Here is a 27,669-nt window from a genome sequence, read left to right as displayed (position 1 = left end):
ATCAGTTGGACTCCTGATAGCAAAGCTGCCCATCAGCAGAGGAAAGCCCAGTCTCCAGACCCTCCCTCAAACCAGGACCAGGCTACCAAGATGTTCAGCCCTAAAGTGAGCTGGAGCATGTTAAACAGAGAACAGTGTTGGATTTAGTGACAGCTCAGGAAGAAGAGGTGACAGCATATGATCTGTAAAGAGCATTTTTACATAGAGATAAGCTCATGCTGAGCCCTCAGCGAACAGTATTCTTTGCTTACAACAGTGAAATTCAGTAGAAACATGGGGCAGGGGAGAGGATGACAAGGGACTGTCCGCACATCCAGAGAAAGTCCATGGCTGCAGCAGACCCTCGCATGGAGGTGACGCTCAGTTTCGGCATCTGCCAGTATTTTTACTCAATCACCACATTCAATTCTTAAAACTGAGCAGCAATTACCTGCATTTTGACAGCAATGACCCCAGAAATAAGCTCCTTATCCAATTCCTTTAAGACTACCAGTTTCTTTAATGTCAAGCTGCACAACCTGCAAACAAGAACAGAAGAGAAACAGTTACAATCATGGCTGAAAAAGGAAAAGCTCTGAACAGCTTTTACACACAGCAGTATCTCAGATTGAGGGTGAACAGGCTCTGGACACAAGCCACACGCTGATAGAGACATAAAGACATGAGAAATATGTGAGGCTTCCCTGGCTTTACAGACTGAATTTCTCCACCCTTCACAATCACAGGGAGATGGACAGGAGGTACATCTCTCTGCCTGGTACAGACCCACGGCCCCATGACAGCACCTCACAGCATGGACTTCCATGGACAGCAGCCTGGGAACTCTTGCTCCAAGTCAGGCTAAAAACTTTCTGGCCAGAGGAATTAAATTCCAGCTATATAAAAGTACTGGGTCAGTCTAATTTTAAACTTGCCTACAAAGCTTTCCTAGCCTGTTGGCTTTTTCAGTTGTGGGTTCCCAAAGATCTCACTCCCACCTCCTCCCGTGTCAGCCCACCCGTTCTCCCCCCTCACCTCCCAAACAAAAGCAGTAGCAAGTGGCTTGGTCTCTAATGGGAAAGAGAAGGGGGGGAGGGGGGGAAGAGAGGGCTCAAGTGGTGCCCTCTGGCCCTGGCATTCACATACCACACATAAGCAAGTAAATCACATTCTTTACCCAGGCAATGCCACATTGTTCTGGTAAAACTGTTCACACTTCTGCCTGCCAGCACAGGGAGCCTCCGAGGGGATAGTTTGGGCTTGGTGCAGCTAGTTCAGGCTCTGAGGTAATGGGACCATGGTATTGGCACTGGCACAATTTCACCCATGTTACCACCGCTAAAGGAGGCATGTCTAGAAACCAGCTCCAGGGAAAGATAAACCTGAAGAAAAGACAGCTGAGCTTGAGGAAAGCAGAGGCAGAGAAAGCTGCCAGGTGGGCTAGACATCATCCATCGTGTTGGCCAGGAGCTGGCACTGCCCTTGTGTCAGGTCCCAGCCCCATGACATGTCATCTTTGGCCTCTGCCATGGGATGATGACAGGCCTCAGCATGGCTCCTCTGAAACCCACTCCCTAGCTCCCAAATAAAGTGTGACATGAGGGCTGTTCATGGTGGGGCCAAGTCCGGCTGCAGTTGGGCATGGAAGAAGAGCTGACGCTGGGCTTCAGCATGTGCCCAGGCAGCAGGAGCACAAGTGCCACTGACTGAAGCCTGCACTTAACTACAGGGTTCCACGCTGGTGCCAGGAGCCTGAAAATTCACCACTCCAAGGGTGACTGGCACCTCCCTCACCTTCTTCACCACCGTGGGAAGCTGAAACATCACTTCGCTACAACGCCTGAAGGTAGACACAGTCAGCTGGGGTGCAAAACTGCAGGAGAGACGCAGCTAAAAGGCTCTTCCCCACAGGAGCAGTGGCAGATGTCAAAGCAACTGCTGCCTGCCTCTTGCAGAAATGTCCACAGCCCTGCCTGAACCCTGCCTTCTCCCACAGGGCTAGGAACGGCGAAGCGACCCTCTTCACTCTTACAGTCTTCACTCAAGCACCTCTATCAACCTGCCCTTGCCAGCTTCTTCTCCACCCCAGCCTATGCAATCTGCAAAGCACTGGTTCCTGCTATCAACCCCCCACAAGCCAAGAGGAAGGGAACCAAAAGATCTCTCTTTTGTGGAGTTTTGCATCAGAAGACAGCGCAGCCAGGGGGGCTACAGGAACTACAAAGAAGATGGAAAAACTGGGCCTGCCTGGGCCTCCATTGCCCTCTGTCATACCACCAGCAGCTGTGGACAGTGTCATTGAGACAAACGTGCTAGAGAAAACGAGCCCAAAGGCGCTGGGTGCTGGAGGGGGACAGCAGAAGCAGGCAGCTGATGCTGGGCTGGCGGAGGGGAAACCAGGTGCCCGTGGCCTAAGCCCTTCCCCAAGTGAGGCAGCAGAGCACAGGCCAGCATGTGCAGCTGTGAACCTCAGCCTCCCTGCGCGCTGCGAGACAAGCCAGGCTGCACCCCTCAGCCCAGAACACCGGAGAGGCCGCTGGCGTTCCCTCCACATCCTGAACAACACAGCCAAGCACAAGCACACACTGCCGCTGCCGTGAAGCAGCCAGGCCAGAATCTGTAGGAAGGAGGCTGTGATGCCATTTGTTTTTCTTTGTAAGGCTGTAGCTGGAGGACAATTGTGCTCAGCTTGCCAAAACCCACAGAGCCAGGGCCGGTCAGGTGCTGAGAGCAGAGGTAGGACAACACACTGGCATTGTCTGGGCCGACAGGCAAGGAACAAAGGTCTTTTCTCTCTGGCCCTGAGCTCCAGAATGAAAAAGGTAGGGGAAGAAACAATGGCGTTCTCAGCGCGCAGAGCAGAGCACAAGGAGGGCGTTCTGTTCTCCGACGGGCATTCCTTCAATTCATCATTTATGAGCTTTGATCAAGCCCTGTGGAGCACTTGCTGCTTGGAGGAAAAAAAAAAAAATCAGAAAAAATTAAAAGCCTCCTTTACAGTGCTCAGAAAAACAAAAGCAGTTTAAAAAGACACAGGACACATCTGCTTTCTTTATCCCCCATCGCTGGGCTGCTGGCACTAAAAGGCGCTTCACACGAAAAACAATGAAATGTTTATATTCTCTGTGGGGGAGAGAGAAATACACCAAAAATCAGAGTTGAAATCCCACTTACGCTCAAGACACTTATTGTCCCGGGTCCTCAGACTAAGTTTACACCAACCTCCCGAATACATGGTAGAAAGGAAAACCTCACTCAAATAATCACGTACGGGCATATTCCAAGTGTGCCATTCACACCTCCACGTACAGCAGGGATTTGCCAGCCCTAACTGCCCCTGATAACAGCGGCACCTCCTTCTGTACACTTATCTTACGCCTAGGTTTTGCTGCCCTTCCGTCAAGTCTCAAGGCTGAGGAAGGGAACCAGTCTCATAAAACATTTCTATCAATGAGGCTGTTAAGATTAAACACTGGTAAGAAAACAGGACAAGACACAGGTGGACCTGGGAAGATCTGAAAAAAAACCCAACCCAAATAACCCGAGGCTACATTTTGGTGTTTCTAATGTATCCGCACATGGTCTCCGTGAACATGGAGAAAATAACCTAGCACACACACACACAAGGGGAACTGAGGAGGCCTCAAGTCTGGAGCTGAAAGCCTCAAGTATTTTGAGCGCTCTATAAAAAGCCTGGGACTGCAGCACAGGAGGTGCAGACAAACCCTTTCTTCGTGTGGTCGTTTCAGCAGTGACCTACAGTGGCACATGAGGAGTTAAGCTGGCAAAAGTATTAAGCTAGCCAGAGCACTGTTAAATAATGGCAGTGGAAATCTGACTGTCAAGTTTTCCAGCTTTTTTTTTAAAGGTTCATGGTAGACGTCCCTGCTAGGAGCACAGCTGGGTCCTACCCAGCAACAGGCCATACCCACTGAGGAGCTGTGTTCCCTCAGGTCACACACATCCCCTGCATCCTGAGGAAGCACAAGGTACCTGCCTGACCCCATTCTTGGGTTAACAAATCATGAGCTAGCTTAATGCTCCACAAGAATAAAACTCTTCATCTTTTTACATCACTGCTGCGAGAACACAGTTTTAAAGAGGAAACCTGGCCCTGCCCCAGTGGTTTCGACTCGCCCTGCTAATGCAAGCTGTGCTGAATAGCTCCATCACCAGCTCTCTGCTCAAGGAAGCAGTTAATCTGCAAAGAACATCACATTTTTGTAACAGAGATCCAGCAAACACGGCCAGGAAGACCAAATAAAGTGTCACATTCTTTACTTGCTGGATGTTTTGCTTTCGCATCCCCCCCTCCCTGAGTAGGAAGACCAGGAAAATAAACCCCCTCCAAGAAAGAGTCTGCCTCGCTGAATTAAATGTCTGATTCTCCACAGGGAGCACAGTAATTGCACCGAGACCTCACTCACGCAGAGACAGTCGAATCAACAGGAAGGAAAAATTAAAAATTAAAGACCTGTATTTTAATTAAGCCCCAAAGAAGCCGAGAATAACAACAGATGCAGCCACGGCTGTAGGGGACCCCAAGTGCAAGACGGGAGCCGGGCAGGAAGACGTTCGCTCACCACCCAGATACCCTTTGTCCAGGTTCAAAGCTGGGAAGACGTTGTTCTAGAGAAGAGTTTCACACCAGGAGCGCTCTCCCCCAAGGCCTGCAAGCCTCACTCAGCCGACGGCTATAAGGAAGAAACTGGTTTCCGTTTGATCACTGAGCAGTTTCACCGCACCCAAGTTCTTTCGGCCTTTCAGGGCCGCACGCAGCCTCCTGCCCCCACGCATTCAAACCTTCAGCATTCGAGCGCTTTGCTGACACTTTACACCCAAAGCCAGCCCCAAAAATAAATCGCGAGCCGCTTGCAGGAGAAGCGGAGGGAGCCGCCTGCCCGCCCAGACACACAGAGCCATTCTGCACATAGCTCCTGGGGCGCCTGGGCCGGAGAGGCAGGAGCGAGAGGCCCCGCGCAGCATTTGTCAGAGGCAGCTGCCTCAGGAAGGTATGAACGCCGGCAGCGCGTGACCCGCCAGCTGCGCAGGCAGCTCCTTGCACCGGCCTCACACGTGCCCGGGAAGGAAACAACCCTGCAAGGACGGAGCCGTGGCGGAGCTTAGGTGCGAGGCTCTGTGCAGGCCTAGGAGGGTTAGCTCAGGGAGGGAGCAAGGGAGAAGAGCTGTCCTCTAGTGTCACCGAAGCATCAAAGGGGAGGTCTTTGAGCAAGGGTAGCCATGATAGGAGCCACAGGAAGAGAGCTTCCTCCCTTTCCATAGCTTATGAACTAACTCCCTGGAAATAATCTCACCTCGGTCCCATTCTCAGGTAAGCTCCAAGGCAAGAAGAAATTAAATGTGGAAGCAGAGGTCAGGCACCCCAATTTCTGACATCCCAGAAACGTAATGTAACTTGCAAAGAAACGTAGTAGTCCTGTACTAAGCTCTGCCTACTTGTCCTTCACTCACACCACCGAGCTAAAACGGCAACCTTTAGCTGGCTGTTCCAGCTACAAATCCATTCAAGTAAGCTTTAAGAAGCCAGGAAACAATTGCAGAGCAAGTATTTTCATTGTTCTTGTTCTCAAGGATCTTGAAATATGTTTCCCAGCATTAATACAGAGAATTAATCTCTTAAGATTCTAGACAATAAGATCCATCAAAGTGCTGTAGCAAGCAGGTCTTGTTCAGACAGGTAAGAGGATGACAGCTTATTTTACGCAACAGGCTCTACACAGGACCTCACAAGGACACACGTGTGCAGCCAGGCACCGTTCTTTCACAGCTGAGATGCTGCCCTTCTCACCTCTAATACACAACAAATACACCTGCTACAAACCGAGCACACAGAAGGGATGGGAGGGCCCAAATTTTGTAGACCTGCATCATCTTTAAAGGATCCTAGAATTCTGCACTGGCACATAAACTATTTGAGAAGCAGCATGAGGTTAATATGACCAAGGATTAGATTAGATACTCCAATCCAGTGGACCAGCTGGAAAATGCTGAGACACATCTTCCTTCAGTGGGACAAGGCATTGCCGGCTGGCTTCAGGCAACTCATCCCAGGCAGGAAAGGATTGGGTTTAGACACAGAGTTTAAATACTGCAGTGGCACTTCAGCAGTCTGGAAAGGAAAAGGGAACTACTGAGGAGCAGTGACACCGGTGGAATGCACAGGGGTTAAAGTTAAATCTTCATGTCTCTATAAACTCTCCACGTAACCAAGCAAAATCTCTTGTGCAAGCTGGCAGTCGTGTCACACCACTCTCTTACTGCCTGGCTGAGACCTGATGTATGCCAGGTCAGGACATCAGCCTGTCTGTGACCAAGCACTCGCCTTCAGGTGCCTGCTCTAAGCTGCGAAACTGAGGGACAACCTCTTTCTCCCCCTTTAAGCCGACACTGAGGCAGGAGCAGGTCTCTTCACACATCTGTTGACCTCAGCTGGGATCTCAGTTCCGGCTTGGTTTCTCACTCCTCGCTTTGATGGTTTCAAATCCCTTTGCAGGGTGACTTAAAGGGGAAAAAACCCAAACCACAAACCCACACCATGAAGCAGGGATTAGGTCTGCTTCTCAGACAGACAACAGAGCACGCAGAGTTCAGCAAACTCACTCCTGTTTTCACATCATGCTGCCAGTAAAGCCAAGCATAGCCATGAGTCTACTTAAGTACACCTCTCCTGCCTTGCCTTGTTCAAACCCAGCTTCCAGAACACCAGGGCTGTACAGCACCCTGACACCAAAGTAGGCATTGATGAAACAGCCCATGGCACAGTGGGTTAGGTTCCATCAGTGTTTTTTAAGTTTGGAGGCAATAGGAAGGTGTTTTATTAGCTTTAAAGACTGAAGTCAGCAAATAAGGAAAAGCCAATTTGTGGGTAAGGCTCCTTTGACAGCCCATCAGGATTTCCATAAGACAGATGACACAAACGCATCTGGTATTTGCTGTATTAACTTACTAGCAGCTGGAGGCCCTGCAGGCATCAGTAGAGAGGAACAGGCAGCAAGATGGAGACAGAGCAGGCATGGCCACATCCATCTGACCAAAGGCCAGCGGTAGTGTGGGTCTGACCAGCCTGCACAAGATGCCCATGTTCTGCAGCACAGCCTCTTGCCCAGCACCTCATGAAAGCCAGGAAAGTACCACATGCCAGGGAGGGAGACCCTTTAGGACATGGGCTGGTCAAGCCATTTGAGTGGCTACGGCTTCATTTCCCAGGTAACCAGCAAGACCACAAAGGCACAGCCGACCAAGTGTACGGGAGTCTGTCAGGGTGGGGGCAGCTCCCACCATGTGCCGTACAGATTGGCACAAACACACACACACATGAGCAAACAAAACATGCCTCAAAACAAAAGGAGACTCTGGGAGGAGGAATGCAAAATCTAACTGAGGGGTAGGGAGCGCAGAGGAGAGATCTTCACAGCTGGACCAAAGCCAGCTGCTCTCCCCTCCCTGGCATGCCTTCCTCATGCAACCTGCCTTCTCCTGGCTGGCCCCCTGCCCCAGACAGCAGCACTTGTCACACAGCAGGCTGACTGCCAGGATCAGCTATTCCAGGCACGCTACAGGAACGCTCTCCCTGTCTGCCAGGAGCCGTTCCCATCTGCCCCTGAACCCTCTGGGACCAGCGGGAGCTGCACAAAGTAACCAGCAGATGAGAAGGCCCATCAGAGCTAAAGGCTTCCCGACGTGTCCACAGCTTGTCACAAGGCATGGAGCAGCACATCCCTGTCTTTGTGGCAGCAGACCCCTCCCAAGGTGACAGCGCTGCAGCTGGCTGTCAGAACAAAGCCAGCACCCAACCTTCCAGCACCCACCCTGGGAAATCCTTGTACTGGTTACAGGCACCAGTCAGTGAGATGAAAGGGTTAAAGACAATGTTTTCTCCAGCATCTGCCTTGTATGGACCTTAACCCTCACTCTCCCCTGTCCTCTCCCCCACCAGATGCACACCTCAGCCCTGGGCACAGCATCCTCAAGCGCAGCAGCAGCAGCAGCAGCATCAGTCTGGGAGCTGTAACATCTCCACAGCAACTAGGGATGTCACAGCCTGCACGTGACCAGCTCCCCTCAGCCATGCCACAAATGCGACCAGCTCCTGCAACAGACTCCTCATCCCTCCTCATGCCCCTCTAGAGCAGCCTGATGGCAAATCCTCCTCACTACTATGTCAACAGCTACATTCTCCAAACCGCATTCCCAAGCTTCCCTGCCCCATCCCGAGCCCGTATGTGCTTGGCAGCAAGGAGCTCTTGTTAACGGAGAGCTCGGTTCTGCTCAGCTTACCTGTCACTGTGATCTCTTCATCATGAGAAACCAGGAGTAGGAAGCCTCCAGCTAAGAAAGCAAGCAGGGAAAAACAGATGGCTCAGCATCTCCAAATCAGAGCTTGCTCTCAGGGCACGAACAGTTTGCCATCTCTCTGCCTTGTTTCCCTCCACTTCAAATAGCTTCCACACCACCTTCTGAGGCAGAAGCGAGCTGAGCAGCACGTCACTCCAGAGACCAGACAGGCTTACACCAAGGGTCACATCAAATTACTTCTCACTCAACCGTCTCCAAGCTCTTGTAGTTCATGAGTGAGAGTGACAGTGGCACACATGGCCCTCCCAGGCAAAGCCCAGCTCCCGATGGCATGGAAAGCCAACTGCCTTACACCACTCCAAACAGACAGACCTTCTGAAGACTGGAGGAGGAGGTTTTTTAAAGGAGGTTTGGGGAGTTCTGTTTGGTTTTGAAGCTTGCTTTTTCTTAACTGGCCCATCTGGATCCACGGCAACAAAGACAGGGTAGGTGGCCCACTCCAAACAGACTGTCATTCTATAACCTAGATTCAAACCAGTTGCATTGAGTGCCAGGTGAACAGGGCTTTGTTTGTGAAGTCTGCAATATGGCCCAAAATAAAGAAGATGGGGAAACCCTGCTAGTGTAACTTAGAGCCCAAATGGCTGGGTTTTTTTACCAAGAACTCCAAAAATGTCCTGTAAGGGTAAAGACAGAGCAGCCAGCAGCAGCGAAAAACATTTGTGAACTTTGATGGTACGTTTGGTATCAGCCAGCACAGCAATCAAAAATGCAAAGCATCTCGCTGGCAGGCTTGCTTTCAGACTAGAAGAACACTTCACAGATCCCAAAGCCGTTCTCATTGCAGCAAGTCTGTCAAAGCCTGTCAGTCGGTCCTTCCTCCAGGTCGGCACGTGCAGCCAGCCACCCCAACACCTTGCAGAGCCGAAGGTCTACGCTCTCCCTTTACTTGCCACACATTTGATGCCAGCTCCCTCCTTCCCGGGCTCCGGAGATGAACAGGGTGATGGTCAAAGAGACATCAGAATTCATCACCTAAGTTAGAAACGTAGGTTTCTGCACGGTTCTCATCATGCCTCAGGCACAGAAGGACTATTTAGCACCCCAAAGTATGACTCCTTTCCAGCATCCAGGGGTTCTGAAACCACAGCACTTATAACCCGAACTACAGGGAAGGAGTCGCAAAGGGGAAGCTGCAGCTCCAAACCCCAACATAGGTCAGAAGGAAGGTTAGGAGAACCACCAGCTCCATGATGAGAAAATCCTGCAGCTGTACCAAAATCCCCACATAATGCTGCAGCACCTCAGCTGTTCTGCTTTGACATCATGGTAGCACACAAGCATCAAGCCCCTGTGAGGCCCTCTGAGCCCCCTCATCTGTGCACAGGAGCTCCGAGCAGGGGGCTGCAACACCGACAACCGGTTTGCTGTCTGGCCACAGCTCAAAGGATGTTGCCAAGTCAAATACATTAAAACAGTTATAAAAGGAAGGTCCTTCTTTCCCAGCAGCATTTATTTAGATTTGAATGGTGCCAGTTTTCACAATGCAACAAACGCAGAGCTGACAAAGCGGCCTCCATCAGCGCTAAATATAATTCACAAAGAACTCCGGATCCTGCCACTGAAGCTGGGGAAACTCTATTCAGCATTAGCCACACTGGAAACACCGGTTAACATCCCTCAAGCTGGAACAAAACACAGATGGAAAGGGGCAGGAACACACCAAGCCTTGCAGGTTTCTCTCCCTAGGCAGGACAAACTGAGAGGAGCTTGGCAATACTAATGGTGGTCAAAACCAAAAATAATCTGAAAATGGAAAAGCTTTCAGCGCTCCTTGCAAGGTAAGAAATGCCTTTGGTTGAAGCTGCACCAGTTTCCAGCAGCTATTCCTTGCCTTTTTTCCATCAAATATTCCAGGGTTTGAACAGTCTGCTTGGAGTGCTCTGGAGAGCACAGATAAACTGGGAAGGAAATGACGGAAGAATGGGAAAAAGCGATCTATTGAGATTCTAAAATCCAAACAGTCAACCATGTTACCCTGCTTGATGCAAGGATGAGATGGCTGAAATGAAGCTGCAGCCACTGCTGCCAGGGAAGGAACTTGGGCAGCAACCAGCAGCAATATTTTGACTTTCAAACCCAGCCAAACTAGGCTGAAGAGGCTTACAGAGGCTTACAGTGCCTAACCTGCTGTCAAGCACAACACAAGCTCTCCACCTTGAAAACTACAGAACCTCCCAGAAGTGCCCTAATGAACAGAAACTGGGATCTAGCACTGCCTGCAAAGCCCCCCCATGAAGGTTACAGTGAAACAGCAGCAGATTTTGCTTTCACAAAGGCCACATGAAACATCCTCCCCCTGCTCTGAGGAGATACCTGAATGGGAAGGAACCTGCATCTCCAGGCTGTTGTTAAGGCTGGGGGGGGGGACAGCCAGGAGGAGATGCTTTTCCAGGCCTGGGAGATGCAAACAGCTCTGGTTTTCAGAGTGCCTCCCATCCCCTCTCAATGAGGGCAGCTTCCCTCAGGGAAGCTCCCAGTCTTCCAGGTGATCTCAAAACGTCTCTCAACAAACACTTAAAAAATGTCTTTCCCCCTCCTGCAATTTTCCTTTTCGCTTCTAAATATACCCTGCACGCTCTACTTTAGAGCTGCTACGGAAGAAGAAAGCGCTTGTTTGGAAATAACTCAGTGCAAGGTTTTCTATTTGCCTTCTTATCTGTCAAACCCCCTCGTGACTGAGATTTCACTGCATTTCTCATGGAAAAGGGAGAAACCTGGCAACTCAGGCTTTGCTTACCCTCACCTTTCTGTTTATCAGGGAGAAAAGGAACCACAGTTTTCACTGAGGGCGTTCAGAAGAACCAGCAGTGCCAAACACTTGCAGGTCACAGCGATCTGCTCCAGAGAAACATTTGTATTTCCCTAATATTCTAAACCTCTTCAGCAGCTGTTGGAACGTGAGCTGGCAAGCAGAGATTCTACTTTATTTAGATACTGCATTTCTTCAGCATCATTGCTGGCGATACTTCATTCCTGAAAGCAGTATTCCTTGGAGCAACAAAGCCAACCAAATGCCTCAACTTGTCAGTTCTATTTGTTAAAAATATTTATCAAAATATCAGAGTGACCACTGTAGACCAGCAAAACAATAAGCTGTGATAGACACAAGGTACTCTGAGGTACTCTGAGCTGGTCTTCACTGCTCAGAACTTCTTCCAGACCCCGTAAGATTGTTAATGCTGAATATAAGCGATAAAAACTGATTTAAAGCAACCATAACCCATTCAGCCCCCACAACCTTTCATCCACTGAACCCAGTTATCGGGATAACCTGTAGACATGCTCTACAGAATAAGAGGATGGAGGTAAATGAGGCATGAACAGGCAAAGGCTGGCTGAGAGACAGCTCTTCCTCACCAGGTACGAAGGTTTACTGCTGGGAGGGATTATGGAGGAGCCTATCCAGCATTAAGACAGAGTTACTCCACTTGTGAACAGGACTGCACACCATGAGCTCACTCAGAGACCAAACTCTACAGCCAGAACAGCCCCAACTCCCTGAAAATGTTCCTTTCTAATACCTTTGCATGCTGCAATCAGCTAACACCAACACAGCAGTGACGCTAAGGGCCAGGAACAGGTAGCAGCATCTTCTGTGGTCGCTGCCCCCGTTTACGGGTGAGGCAAGGAGCATCCCAAAAGCAGGTTAATTTTATGCCCTCCTCACTCAGATGATCATACCCAACCTCTGGGTTTCAGCACATGACCGTAGCTGATACCAGGCACACCAGGCTTGGCACTGGCACCTATGGCTAGTCACTCACAAAATGTTGTTTCTGTACATTGCTTCTGACTGATGCTATCTCCACCAATAGCCTCCAACACACTAAGAGGCAAAACTTCCACTAAACACCATGTTTTCTAAAGCTGTTACATGTTTCACACCTGGGAGACTGAGCTAATACTTAAAAGGATGATGCAAGTAGTTCTCTGCTGCAGTACCAATCACAGCTGCCTCTCTGTACCCCTCTGTTACTGGGCACTCCAAATCCACTATCCCCTTTTCCTTTGGAGCCTGAGTACTTACACTGAAGCCACGAAGAGAGGGGCCATCCCTACCTTTTCACATCTTATAAACAACAGAATAACCCCTCCCACCTTCAGATTTTGTGTGCAATCTGCAAGAAGTCTCTCAGGCCATGGTTTGGCATGATAGTCAGCACCGAGCCAGCCAAACCCACATCCCTGAAGAAATCTTATTTCCCTACAGAGAGAAAGAACAAGAAAAGCGTCTTTGGGGCTCCAATGATCCTGGTGAGCCTGAGGTCTCCAGAGAGCTGCTGAAGATTTGCTACCACTCCCCAGGTCCTTACTTTCAGCCTTCATTTCCCCCACTGTGAAGCTCATCAGCTCACAGCACAAGCACCTCGAAAGCAGCTGAAGGCAAACACTGGAGCCAGGGAGAGCGTAACCCACAAGGGTTTCACTATGCGGCTGAGATTTTGGTATATCATAACCCATATGGGAATTCTGACCACACACAAATGTTGAATGGTGTGTTCTCTCAAAGACAGGTTGGCTTCTACTCAGAGCAGGTCCTCTTGGAGGGCCAGTGGAAAGCATAAAAATCACTCAGAGGAGAAAAGCCCAGTCACTCTTGCAGCAGCTTGGAAAATCTGGCAAGGCAGCCCTGGGCCACACTGACTGTGACAGAATACACTATTGCCTGCAGCTCTGGGCTTTGTTAGGCACCATAAAAAGCAGGAAATCACAAAGCATCAAGTTTAATAGATCCAGAGAGGAAAGAGAGTGGCAAAAGTTCTGCATTCGGTGGGAAGGAACAAGAGGGCTGCAGGAAGCAAGACTGGATATTCCCAATGCTTCAAACATTGATAAAACTTTTATCTAACGCGTCCTTCATCGTACCCCAGCCACTGTATGATCTCCACTCAGCTATGTCCCCTCTTCTCAGGCACACATCTAACTTCTTCCCCTACCATAGATCTACCCTGCTCCAGATACTTCCTACCCACACTCAAAAGCAGTGAGTGGTTAAAACGCTCTCAGGGCTTAATAATAAAAAAAAAAAAATCAAAGTAAAGTGTTTTCAACAAAATCCTCTTGCAAACCTGTTCAGAGGGATGCCTTAACAATGAAATATCATTTTTAAATGCATTTGCAGCTCTGCATCTTTCACTTCAGTCACAGGATTGTGAATTGCACCTCAGCATGTCCTTGGAGAAAAGAGGTGGGCTGCCAGGGGGACAGCAAGGGGGAGAGAAACAAAGAGGAATTTCTACCAAACAAAAGAGCTCCAAGAAACTGATAAAACTTTGCTGGAAGCTATTCCCAGCCCACTCAACATTTCTGGTTGTATAAAGACATACCAGAATCCCAACAAAGGGCATTTTTTTTCCCAGCTAAAATATGAACCATCAGCAAATCTGACCACCACCAGCGAGAAGCACAACAACCTAGGGGAAGCAAAGCAAGGCAGAGTGAAACTGTTGTGCAGTTGTCCTAAACCAAGAGTCACCTCTGAGAGCTGAGGGTGGCGGCACCTCACACCAACGCACGCCCGTTATCCCGCACGCCGCTCCTCAGAGCTAAGCAAAGCAGGATTCCTGTGCTGCTGCTTTGCTGCCAGAGGCATTTACTCTGCATGTAAAACGCACACCAGACACGAAGCACCTTTCCCCCATGTCCCCCGTGCAGAGCTGTGTGACTTCACCACTGTTCACCAGCCAGTTCCACAGCCATCCTTTCTTCAGGAAAGCTGGTGCTCCCCCCAAGTCCACCGAGAAGCCAAGCACCACGCGCTGCCTCTGTGGCTGGAAACCACAGCAGTGGCCCACAGCGATGCTGAGAGAAGCCAGGGGAGAAGCAAACACCACAGGAATGCAGGAGGCAGCACGCAGCTGGGATGCTGGTGATCTTGGGCTAAACCTACTCACAACCCAGCTCTGGAACAGAGCCTATACCTGACCACCCACGTGCAACAGGTTTTATTTCACCTTTTTATTTTATTTTCTTTTCTTTCCAGAGATCCTCTTGAATGCCAGGGCTGTACAAAGGCAGAAGCACCAGGAACCAGGCTATACTTGGACCTGCTGCAGAGCAACGCTGCAAAGCAAACCTGGGCAGTCGAGCCCAGGTGAGGCAGACGCACCCTCTGAACGCAGTACCGGCAGCCTGTGCGCAGGGCGCCAAGAGGAGCCGAGCACTCTGCACTCAACACACGCACGGCGAGGGACCAGGACCAGAAAGCTGCCCTGGAACACAGCTGCAGCAGGGACACAAACAGCCGCTCAGCGCTGCCAGGCTGCACGTACGTTTAGGTTACGATCCTGGAACAAGGAAACAATTGAATGAACAGCAAAAGCTTATTGTGTCGGGGTTTTTTTTTTTAAGGACACCCAGCAGGACCTGCCATTTTCACAACAGAAGAACAGAAGCGTGCTGACCAACTGAGAAAATCCACCTCCAAAATCCCTTCTCCTTGGAAAAAGCTCGACCCACTTGCTTCAGCTGAGCGCTGGCCAGTCTTCTGATCCTCAAGCACATCCCCAAGGGTCAGGAACCACCAGGGTTTTGTCTCAGTGAGCAGCTTTACACTTGAGCTGCTGAAAGCCGCAAGTTGGAAGGAAAAAGTCCTCAGATCTGCCTTGGTATCTGTCTCAGATCCTCCCTGGGACTGAACGTGAGCAGGCAAAGCTTATCCAAGTGCCTGGAGACACTCAAAGTCTATTTGTGAAGCAAGGACAAAGCCTGTGTTAATGATCTTCAACCCTATTAAGGAAAATAAAGCAGAAACCTGGCAGAAAAGATACGGATCCCACCATCCTGAAAGGGAAATCGGAGCACCTTAAAATTCTGGCACACTCTCAGCCGCAGCACAGGGAAGAGGTAAAAGAGCAAATAAAAGGGAGTTCAGCCCCTAGCAAGCCACAAGCAACATGAAATATATATGATCCAGTTCTTGCAGCTCTCAGCTTTCCTTGCAAATCCTTCATTTTAAGGCAGTGGGTGCAACCTGATCAGGAAAGCGGCATATCATCTTTCTACCAAGTTGGAAAGCACACAGGTATATTTTCATGAAAAGGACGTTTTGGAATGGTCCTTTTTCAACACTAAAAAGCTGCCCCTCTGAGAGGAAGAGACCACAGAGGAAGTCTGGAGGGGCAGCTCCAAGAACTGCAGAGCAGACCCTGCAAACCGCAAACCATCCAGCAGAGGCAAGGGTGGAAAGGGCCACGGGCAGAGAGCAGGATTAGAAGTGCTAGAGATTTATGATAAGTGATGCTCTAACAATAGCTTTCTTACAAGAATGAAGCTCTTCCTGCTGTAGTTAATCTATTGAGTCTGAATACACATTTATACACTGGGGAAGGTTTAAAAACTCCTACAAAACCTACCCAGTAACACAGACCATGGCAGAGGGGGAATAACCATTCCCCTGAGGAGCTGTCAGGGGCTGCTCAGCAGAGCAGCTCCAGCCTTTACACAGGCTACAAGACGACCTAGGAAGGTCTTTTTCAGACACGTTTTCTATTTTTTTCACTGTTTCTCCCCGCCCTGAGAGGTCACGCAGATGAAAACACCGATTTAACTAATGCCAGATGGGAGACAAGTTAAGCCACATGAATCTTCGCTTGTTACGTAATTACCTTGATTTCTTGTAGAAACATGGAAGCGCTTACAGTCACTGCCTGGATATTTTGTACATAAACAAACATTTCCAGGCTGTTTATATTCCAAAGAAATTAAGCCCACGCGGTTTTGACCAGCTACTCCATTACCACGTGGCGCACTTAGAACAAGCCCAATTTTGCAGCTATGCCAGGAGGCTGCAGACACTGATCTGCATCAAGAGCCCAAAAATAATGCTTATCAAACGCGTTCATCACCTCACGGTTACATATTTACCAGGCAGAAACTTAAGATGGCTTGCACTCAGTATTAAACACACCAAATCATTTTCTGCAGAGCTCGAGGTCATTTAATTTCCCATCAATGAGCCTCAGCACATCAGCAATGAGAACAGCACTAAGAAGTTCAAGCTTGTTTCACTACTGAACCAGAGCAGTATGGCAATGGACAGCTTCAGCACCAAACCACGTGCTGGAACTTTCACAGGCCACTTGAGTACAGCCTACAGGAAACCTTCCTGCGTACAGGTAAGAGCAGCACTGAAAGGCTGTTAGAGATGCACCTCTGCAAGCCACACTCTTACTAGAAAGTTATTAGCAATTAAAGACCCAGCACGTGGATGCAGAGTTCTGAATGGAGTCAGCTGTATTTGAAGGTGTCCCATTAGAAACCCGGAGCACATGTTTGGATTTGCATAAGAATCGGTGTGAAGGATTCAGTTACCTCCCCGACAATCTCCAGTAGCTTTGGTTACACTGTCAATTATTAAAGTTAGAAAGTGCCTGTGTGACAATCTCCTTGCAAAGAACCTGGCTTCCAAAACCCTTAGAGGCCAAACGAAGGAGAGACCACCTCCACCCCAAGCATCAATTCCCCTTGACCCTCTCTGCAGCTCTGACAGGGGACCACACGCAGGACTTTGGACCACCCAGGGTTTCAAGCACACAGCTACAACACAAGCCTCTAAACAAAAGGCAGTCATTAAAAATAATTTCCCTGGCCTGAAGAGCAGCTCTGGTCAATCAGAAATACAGGGCATAGCACGCAGAACCACTTACTGCTTCTGCTTGACGGCTTCCTGGCAGCATCACCAGATTCAATGGGTTACCTGTTCCATCCTCAGCCCCACACTGCCTGTGTAACCACCTGGGCCATCACACAGCAAAGCAAAGCAGGGAATGGATCCAACTGAAGAATCAGAACCCACTTCCTCACCTCTAAACACCCCCCAAATCCTGCCTCGGTCCACTTTACCATGTGAACTCTCAAATGCTTGTACTGGCACCAGGTGCTGGTAAGAAGCAGGTTACAAAGAGCCACCAGCCACACCAGCCTTGAAGGAGCTGGTGAGAGGCAGCTGTAACAGGCAGAGGACCAGTAAATGCTGGTGTTGTACACCCAAACTGCACAGAAGGAGAGGTGCAAAGGTGGAGCCCTGATGCTGGCTCCCCACAGCCGGGAAACGGACACTACAGTCGCTCTGCTGAGAGCAGCAACAGCCCTGTCCCCGTTACAAACCACCCGGCTCACACGGCTGAGGCAGCAGTGAAATCAGGACACACGTGACAAGGTGAAATAAAGGCTCCACACGTATCTGATGAGCTGCAAAGTCTGTGGGATTGTCTTGAGATTAGAGCCGGTGTTACAGACACCCGTTTTCAGAACGGCCCCTCGAGAGGCAGCCGAATCTAGCTCTGGCACAGCCTCCAGCTGAAGTGTGCTCTCCCTGAAGAAATTCAAGACTGAGTGACCTCAAATGATCCTGCTATATTTGTAAAAATGTGTGTGAGATGTCCTCCAACAGTCCTGTGACTTTCATGGGCTTTGGAAAGGCAGAGTGCTTCTAGTCAAGGTTCCAGCCTGAACATGGTTAAGAGTGATGCTGCCAGACCAGCTCCCGAAGAGACAAAGAGAAAGCAATCAGCCTCCCCAGTGCAGAAAATGGGGGTGCACTTTTAAAAGGGAAGGCCTAGACCCACAGTCACAGAGCCATAAGCATCCAAACAGATGCTGTTACTCCAGCAGGTCCAACAGGACCTTGCAAGCTCTTCACAGGCTGACATTTCAAGCTGGTACAAAGCTCCCCTGTCTCTCACTTCTTCAGTTGCAGGACGCCCCACAAAAATGCTAGGCAGGCAGCAAACTCTCTGCAGTAGAAAGAAGGCTGTGCTCCTCCATGGCTGGCCCTCAGCAGCTGCCAGGGTGGCAACAAAACCCAGTGGTGTGTTGGTTGGAAAAAGCCATGTGCTACATGGAAAGAAAAGCTGGCTCAGAATGGCCTCAGACATCTAACTGTGAAACTGCACCCATACATAAATTAAGAGCAGACCACACCGCTGTGTCAAGGGCAGCCTTGTCTAGCTCGCTGTGTGTTCCCATTTCTGATCTAAGCCACCTGCTAGTCATCATTTTCCTTTTCTCCTGAGTTAGGATGAAGCAGGTGGGCTGAGCACTGCAAGCTGTTTCTTATTCCAGCAGCAGCAGTACGTCTGTGCAGGTTCCTCTCGTGGCACACCCTGGCAGGCAGCTGCAAGAAAGGGAATTACACTGGCATAAAAACCCGCCAAGAGCTGTTTTGTGACACGTCACTGCCCAGCTACCATCTCCCTGCTTTAACAAGAGCACCCACCAGACCGCAGCGCCCCGAAGGCCCGGGCACCACCAGCTCCACACAAACAACGTGCCCCAGCCTCTTCAGCTGTTCCCTCCGGCCCGAGTGCTCCTCAGGCAAGGCAGAGGACAAGCCTGGATGTGCACAGGGGAGTGCCACCAGCTTGCCACAACAGTACAGCCCGAGTGCAGCTGGGGCCCTCGGCAGACAGCTCCCCTCGGCAGCCCAGCGCAGCGGGAGCCAGGACATGTCAGGGATCGCTCGCGCAAGACGCAGCCGGCGCGATGTGTGCAGGCTGTCGCCTGGCTCTCAAGAAGCTGCGGTCTATCTGCATTAACCACATTCCCCAGGCAGAGATTGTGCTCTCAGCAGAAAGGGGATACAGACTTATATAGCCTATATATAGATAAGGCTTCCTAAGAATCTCTCGATGGGGGTTATTCTCCGCGCTCTATCTAGGTCCGGCCTAGAACCTGCTGGGAAACACACGTCAGACAAGTGTATGTGCAAACTGCAGCTTGTTTTGGCCATTAATCAGAGCCCTGTGCTAGAAACCCTTGAAACACAGGCCAGAAGCACGAAGGAGCTCCATGGGTTTCCCATGTCTCCATGTGTTTCCCAGCAGAGGTGAAGATCCCTTTGAAATCTCTGCCCCACACACACCACCAGCAGCGAGGAGCCCTCCAGGCCCTAACACCACAGGGGCTTTGTACAAAAGTAAAGAGCAGGGAAGGATTTTTGAACACTGAAGCTTAACAAAGCAACAGGACCTCACGGAAAGAGACAGAGTCTTTCTTCAAAAGAGTTTTAACAGCAAAACAAAGTACTTAGCTGAGCAGTGGAAACAGGTTTCACTTCACCCTGCACACAGGTGCATACTTCATCCCTCCAGCTCCTTCACAGCCTCACACCACCTTCAAACCCCCACCCCAGCATCACGCCCTTAAAATACCCTCCTTAGACTGCCAGGTTTGTTCCTTCTTTTTCTTCTTTTTAAAACAAAAGAAACTACTTCCCCAAGGCCCAGGAGGACCTGCAACCTCTGCAGGTTTTGGTTCAACACCAGTGTTCCATCTTCCCTACTCCTTTGTACTCACCCCTACAAGCTCCAGAGCACTGTCTGCCAGGGAAGGGGAGTTAGTTTATCTTTACACCAAACCAGAGCTTGGGGGGTGGAGGGGAGGTCCCACACATCTTAGGACAGCGGGTATAGAGTGGCTAAACTACCATTTCCCAGCAGCAACAAAGCTACCATGTTTATTTACTTCACTTTAATACAGTTCAGATGAGCTGCTGCAGGAAACAGGAGCTGTTGATCAAAACCTGCACGGGTCCGGGCGCTGCTCCCTACCCAAATGGTGCACATTGGCCATTTCCCAGCACATTTGAACACCTGAGAGTCAAGCCAGCACCAAGTCCACGGGTTCACAACACCGTGCACAAGCATTAAAATTGATATTTGATGCTAACCTGCCCTCTTACTGGAGAACCAACGCTATTTTCCTTGACAGCTCTTCTGAAATAAGATCTGAGCAATCACACAGATTTCAAAAACTCTTCTGAAATATCACCAAGGCAAACACTCTTACCTTCAGTGCAAAAACGTGGCAGGTCAGTGGCTTCCATGAAGTGCACAGCCCCCAGGACCTGCACCCAAAACTGCTGGGGTGCTGCAGCCACCATGCACCACCCCAAGCCAGGTGAGCACCAGCACACTCTCTGGCTTGCAGACCCCTGCTCTGGTTTACATGTGTGAGAGCTTCCACAAGCAACCCTGGGAGCGTACAAGCTGCTCCGGTTCTTAGTTTAGCTGCCCACTCTAAAAATGAGATTGCTTTCCCACCGGAGCAGGGGAGGTCCAACACTGGCATTCGAGCGTCTGATGAAAAATAAAGTTATCACCCTGCTAGAAACTGCACCTGAAGACAGACTGGCAGCTGCTGGGTGAGAAGGAACAAGCAGGCCACCTCAGAAGTGAGGCACACCTCAGGACAAGTGACACAGCCACACAAAGCGCTGCAGGAAAACTGAAGCCATTCTAGAGGAGGAAACAAGCTCCAGACTCCAACACTCAACAGAAGAGCTCACAAGGCTACTTTTCCAACTACATGGAGCTCATCTCCTCCTCCTTTCCCCAGATTTGGGGATCTGCAGACCCTCTACCCAAGGACTTGGTCTCCATGGTCAGCAGTCACTCAAGACCCTGGTTTCTAAGGAACCCTTCCTCCAGAGCTCCTGGCTGTGGCATGCCCATCAGAGCTCTCCATGCAGCTCATTGTTTTAAACAAACGAGTGATTAGCGAGGATCCACTCTCTCCTTGTGAAGCTGGCTGCACGCCCTGCAAGCCTCCACATCGCTGTACAGTACTATAATCCAATTAAACCTCACCAGGAGAGGAGCTTCACGCTATCACATTCAATTAGGCCACTAAGCTTCTTACCATCCGCACCTTAGGATCCACTCAGACTAAAACTCCCCCAGCGCTGTTTGGGAGGTGGCATTCTTCAACCAAGCAAGGGGGCACAGATGTCCCGTCTGGAGCCACAGGAGGGCCATACAGGTTAGGAAATCCCTACTGCTGGCCTACAGAGAGGTAGAAACACGGGAAAAATAAAATACAGTGATCAGTTCCTGCCCACTCACACGCTCTGAGACCCTCCGCTCCTCCTCGACCTCCTGCTGCCCTTCATCCTCCTGCTCCCTCTGACTTCCCCGGGGAAACGGGGCAGTTCTGAAGGAGCATGAGGGGCCCAGATGAACTTCAATCTCTTTAGTAAGTCAATGGAAAGGCAAAGGCTAATGGAGGACCTGGCAATGCAGAGTCGCTTGGCAGCCAGCCACCAATTCCATAGGAAATACCCTCCCTAGAAGGTCACCACAACGGTGGCAAAATTTGGCCCTAAAGAATTAAAAAAAAGCTGCCAAGATGTGACGCAAATAGAGCCAGTGAGCAGGCCAGCTTCCTGCACGAGGCCAAAACACCAAGTGCTCTTGGAAAAAGAAAGATTAAGGGTTACAAGGAACATAATGGCCTCTTGTAACAGCTGAGTTGTTGCTTTTCTTTCCTTGCCAGAAAAAGGGGGATGTTTTGTTGCTGGTTGGTTAATCTATTATGCAAATAGTTTCATAGCTAATTTGATACAGCCACAAGCTCGCCACAGAAATCATCTGCAAGCTCGGAGCTGATGAAAGGTGGAGAGTCAACGGCCTCGTTTGACAGAGCTTTAATTTCCTGGACAAGCGGCTGCAGGGCTGCAGAAGCCCAGGCCAGACCATCCAGGGAACCCAAGGGGAAGGTCTCTTGGGCACCATCACTTGGTGGAAGGCAAGGAAAGAGGCCCCATGAAAGAGCAGCCCTTTCCTTCCACCCCCAACACCCTTCTGCACTGGGCATGTGCAAAACATCCCCATGAAAACCGTGCACAATCCTATCCAGAGACCTTTCACTAGCAGCCTGGAGATTATAAGACTTTCAGAGCCACTTCTGATATGCAGAAGCTTCACCCAACATCAGCCAGAAGGCGACTCAAAATAAGCCTAACTGAACATTTGTCTCCAACACAGCATTTGTTCTCTAGACAGAAAGTGTTTTCCCACTAAATACAGGAGTCCAAATTACCCTTGGAAACTGCCACAACAGGGTTAGCACGGGGAGCACTAAGGGATCGCTTGGTCTTGCCCGAAGTAATGTTATTTTGGTCCTGATCTTGTCTGCGAAGACCAAGGAGAAGAAATAGGATCTCCTGGCTCTAAGAATAAAGGGGCTGGTTTTGGCCACGGAGTTTTACCCCGAGCATTGCACCTCCCTTGCTCAGCTGTGGATGCTGCTCTGCCGAGCATTGCTCCAGCCAGGTTTTTTCAAAGCCTATCCCATGTGCTCATTTGCATTCGATTTCCTTCAGCGGTAAAATGTGAGGCGTTCCATGCTATTCAAAGTCAAAACAAAGCCTCCAAATAAGCACTTCTGAAACGTACCTAGTCATCTGAGTAATTAGACATCTCCCTGGTTCCAAATGTACCGAAAATCTGCAGTCAGCTCCCAAGGAACATGCCAGCAGCTACCCTAACAAACAGGAGTGCTCTCTCCGAAATGTTAGCATACCAACAGATCAGGAGTTTAAGACACATTTAAATGAAGATCTCCCTCTGCTTGAGTTAATCAGCATCTTTAATCACATAGCATCACCTGGTTGTAATTATTGCTCTAGTGGGTTGTCCACCCCTCCCTACCCATACAGCACATCGTTGCCATTGCTCCAGCCAGGCCAGAACAGGCTCCCACTGGCCAAGAGCAGCTCGGAGGCTTGCATCCTTCATACCAAGAGGCCAGAGCACAGACGCAGCAAACCCTCATGGTGAACAGCCAGCCATGTACTTCATGCAGGTCACAGCACCCGGGTGGGAGAGGGAAATAACACCATGGAGGGGTGCAAACATGCAGATTGCTGGAGCAGCTCGATGCCCCAGCAGTCCCCGCTGGCCCCATCTCCACGCTGCTACCTTTGCATACTCACAAGCCCCTCCGCAAACTGCTGCAACTCGTTAACCTACAGGAAACTGCCAGCAAGACAGATGAGTGGGAGATGGGAGCTGGCACAGGGAGAGGAGCACACAGCCCAGGGCACGAGCAAACTGTGAGGATCTGCTCAGCTGCTGTGAATCCACAGCCTCACCCCAGCCAGTTTCCATCGCCCCCGGGGATGTCCGCACCAGGGCTGGCGTGCAAGTCCGCATGCCACAGGGCCATCCCACAGCAGGCTGACCAGTAACACCCCTGCACCAGCAACCTCCTGTTTGAGTCCGGGGCATGCATGCGGGTTCCCTTCATGTTTCCTCACCCAGCAGGCAAGCTGCAGAGGCAAGCTGACAAGTGAGATGCTCAGGTGCAAAGAGCCTTGGATCTCCAGCACCATCCTTTCACAGGTCTGTTCCACCGGCTTCCTTCGTATCTCCAGCATACATCAGGTCACACCTGCTCCACGTGCAACACACTCCACTTTACAGTTCAGTAGCGGGAACTTTTCCAAGCACATGATGATTAAACCAAAACCTACTCTGAGTGGGAGCACCAACCCTCACACCTTGTCTTGCTCCAGCAGACCTCCTTCCAACAACACTTCCTTCCCCAGACCACTCTTCTAGACAACCTCCCTGCGGTGCTGTCTCCTCATCAAGCTCCTTCAAGCTAGGATGGCACTGCATCCTGCCATTCACTCCCACAGCTCCACTGGGAAATCAGAAAGAACAAGAAAAACCCCACAAAAATCCAGGGAATAATTCTTACTTTTCAGTGTGAGGAAACTGAGGGGAGGAGGAGATGATTCTCTCACAGCCACGTAGCGAGAAGCCCGCCCTCAGCTTTTACAGGTGGTAGGGAAAACTTTACATGACGTAACCTTCCTCAAAGGCAAGTATTTCAATGGACAGAAGAAAGAAACAGCAGCAGAAGGTAGGCATCTCTCCCTCCTGGTATGTAGCGGTTACGCCCAGACAGTGAGACAGCTTCAGTCACATTTCTGAGATGACTAAAAGAAAGCACTTGCGTTGCAGAAGCGCGATGGTCAAACCCCCCAGGAGCTACACACACTGAAGGAAGACATCAGAAAAGCATTTCTGCAAACGGCAGAAGGAAAAAGGGAGACAAGCACAAGGGTGAAACCAGCACCCAGCCCTGCATTTCCCTGAGAGCACACAGCAGCACGGCAACGCTGCGACTCTTGGCTATTATCCCTCCTTAAGTTTACACGCCGCCTTCACACGCACGGGGAAGCTCCCCGGCCGCACCGAGTCAGCCTTCCAGACTTTACTGACACCTTCCCCACACTGAACGGGCTTCCAGCAAGACACCCTCTGAAGAGCCGTGCTTTGGAGATCTTCCTCCCACAGCCCAGCTCTCAGCCGTCATCTGGGAAGCACGCACCACATCCGCATCAAGCCCTCCACCTCAGCACCCACCCACACAGTTTAGGGCCATGCAAGCACAGCCTGCTCCGGACTCTGCTTCCACCCAGCCCCTCCTGCTCCAGCTTACAGCAGGAGAAAGGGATGAGAAATGGGATATGATTTGTTGCACAAAAAGGGAAAGAAGAAGCACTCCTTCCCCAAACACATGCCCCTTTCCCATGGATCCTCTGACCTTCTGCCAAGTTCAAGCCTTTTCTCAACTAGGAAGGCCTGTCCCGTCAACAGAAACCCAGAGGGGAACTTCTCACTGGTGGAAATCTCAGAAGAAACCAAGGCAGCTCCACAAGATTTGGCCACACACCGAGGCCCACTCTCCTCCGTATCCTCCTTTCATGTCCCAAAAGATGTCTGCTTGGACAACAAGCTCATTTTAAATCCTGTTTCCCTGCAGAACAGTTTTCATCCTAACCTCTCTCGCTCCAGCACAATGAAATTTAAATGCCATTGTGCCACAGGAAAAGCCGTCACAATATCAACTCAAAATACAGGGGCAGTAGTTTTAAGTTCAAGGTTTTCAAACTCCTGCCTCCAGAGAGGTTTGATGCAAAGCCTGTGCTGAAATGTGAGGCACGGACCTGATGTAGCGTCACAGGATGTGATGTTAAATGATCAGAAGCCACAGAGCTGAGTGTCCAGGCTCCACACTCATGCTGCTGCTACTGAACTCAGTGTTTGCTCAGCACATGCAGCACAGCACACACCTCGCCGTGCAATCAGCCTCGCATCGCTGCGGAGCTGCAACCTTGGCTGCTCCTGACTTCAGATTAACAAAAAACCACTCAGCGCCCACAGCCACAACTGCAGACCCGCCACAGGTCACAGCCTGTACTCAGCCTGTGCACGTGGGGCACAGTTCAGGTCCGTTGGGGCTATGGAAAGACCTGCGCATTCAGTCAGCACGAGTGGATGCGGCATTGGGATGTCCACTTAACCCCCCCACCCCGCTGCCCCCTCCTTGGATGTAGGAGAAAAAGGCACCTGGGAACAGCAAGCAAAGGTGATGGCAACAACTGGGTTGAAAACAGAGGGACCCACAGCTCCGCATCTTCACCCATCATCCTTCCTAGAAGGCAGGGATTGTCCCATTGATGCCCCAGGGCACGCAAGCTGAGCATTTTCACCAGCCCCTGCTTCACAGCTTGCTTCAGTGACCACAGCCCCAGTTCTGCCCCACCTGCCCAGACACCCACACGTCCTCTGCATCACCTAGGTTCCTGCAGGCACCTCCACCAGCTGCCTGCAATCTGCTACCCACCCACCCAACTCAGTTCAAGCACCTGGGACCCACCCTAAACACCAAGTCCCACGCAGATACCATGCACTACCACATCAAGGCAGGGCCAGTGTCCTTCCACTGTGCTGCCTGGTCATCTACGGACGCATTTGCAAACAAGCAAGCGATGTCGTGAGCTCGTTTTCAGATCTGCAAGTATCAGCATAAATGATAATGCAGAACTAAAAGTCCTTGACAGCGACAGACAATTGGGTTTTTATTTCAGTTTAACAGTGCCTGCTAGGAGACCAGGTGAGATGGAAACCCAAACTGCCTTCCTGTTGTCAAGGGATGCAACAGAGAGAGCAGATTTCAAAACCGTGCTACAAGAGGGCCTCCACGTCCTCCATACACTACCAGCATCAGTGCAAACCGTGCTGGAGTCCAGAGCAAAACACTCAGGAGTGCACCAACTGCACCTCCGGCTCCTCCCACAGCTGAGGGACCCTTCCAAGAGGGGCACGCTCCCCTTGCTCCGAATCCCCTTCCAGGATCTCCAGCTGCAGAGGAGAAAGGCTGAACGAGACACAAGAGGAGAAACTCGCTGCCCAACCCGAAGGCACGGTCAGCACCAACTGCCACAAAGCAACACCGCTGGCAGCTGCAGGACTGAGGCTCCTTTCTCCTGCACCTGAGGGCAAAGCACCACAACCATGGGTAACGTTTGAGCTCCCACAGTTCCGAGCCCCACAAAGCCGTTAGCCAGGCACGACGGGGGCACCACCAGCAGGCCCAACCTGCTATCCGGATGGCGCAGGAGGCAGAGGGATTTGGGGGGAGGAGAGGGCGTCTGTAAAGCTTTACATTCCTGCGAGGTCAGCCCGATGACTCGGTTCCCTTTCCGCTCACTCGCCGCGGCCCCGCTTGAAGGCGCAGGACGGGGAGCGCTTCAAAGGCTGGCTCTGGGTGCCGCTCAGCCCCGGAAGGTGCCCGGTCAGCCAGCGCCAGCGTTGCGGAGCCTCGAAGGGGTCCCCCCCCCGGCATGAGACAGGGGCACGCCTGCATCCCCGTACCCACGTGCCAGCGGCACGGAGAGACCCGAGGCCCGCAGCAGGCAAGGAACCAGCAGAAGAAGAGCCGGTGCCCACCCGGAGGCACTGACCCCGCTAACCAGGCACCCCACACGGGAGAGAGGGGCACGGGGAGCACGATGAGGAGCCGGGCACCCCAAATCGTGCTGCCGACACACATCCCGCTCCAGGGGGTTTTTTGGGGGGATGCAAATACATGGGTGGGGGTGGTGTGACCCCTTCGCAGACCCGGTGCGGAGAGCAGCACCCCCGCTTCAGAGGGGTGGGGGAAGCCTCGCATCCCCCTTACCCACGGCCGAGCCCCGCCAGGGCAGCGGAGGGGCTGGGGCAGCCCTGCCCATCGCTGTGGCAGAGGTGAGGGGCGGGACACCCCGAGACGGAGGGTACGGATCCCCAGAACGGGGGGAAGGACCGCGAAGAAGAGAGGGAAGGGAGGGGGGGAAGGGCTGAGGGACCCTCCCCGGGGGCCTGGCGGCTGGACGCGGGGCTCGCAGCCGCGGAGGCGCACCGGAGGCCCGCGGGCTGCCCGCCCGCTGGCGGGGAAGGGTCCGCCCGCCGTTACCTGGGGACGCAGCTGGGGCTGGAACCGTCGATCTCCCAGGTGGCGAAAAGGTTCATCGGCACGGGCCGCCCCAGGGCCCCGGTGCCGCCCGGGAAGCTGAGGCGGCTCCGTTCCGCCGCCGCCGCCATGGCTGCCGGCCTGGCGCGCGCCCACCGGAGCGCCGCCGCCGCCGCCTGCGCCGCTGCCCCGCCCCGGCGGGGGGGGGCGTCACGTGCAGGGGGCGGGGCCCTGCGGGGCGGGACCAAATCACTGCCGCTCGATGGGGCGGGGCTGCGGCGG

General features: G+C 51.5%; 1 protein-coding gene across 1 annotated transcript in view; it reads right to left on the bottom strand.

Moving 5' to 3' along the window:
• Window positions 1-27,518, bottom strand: part of PACS2 (phosphofurin acidic cluster sorting protein 2) — a gene marked incomplete at its 5' end in the record, with an annotated part of 82,813 nt that extends 55,295 nt beyond the window's left edge. The window contains 2 exons of the mRNA XM_084266400.1: window positions 431-518; window positions 27,391-27,518. Coding sequence (XP_084122526.1) covers window positions 431-518; window positions 27,391-27,518 — 216 coding nt within the window. The remainder of the gene's footprint in view (window positions 1-430; window positions 519-27,390) is intronic.
• Between the last annotated feature and the right edge of the window lie 151 nt (window positions 27,519-27,669).

The sequence above is a fragment of the Gallinula chloropus genome (genome assembly GCF_964237585.1).
Source record: "Gallinula chloropus genome assembly, chromosome: 6".
Taxonomy (NCBI): Eukaryota; Metazoa; Chordata; class Aves; order Gruiformes; family Rallidae; genus Gallinula; species Gallinula chloropus.
This window is presented reverse-complemented; position numbering and strand designations above follow the sequence as displayed.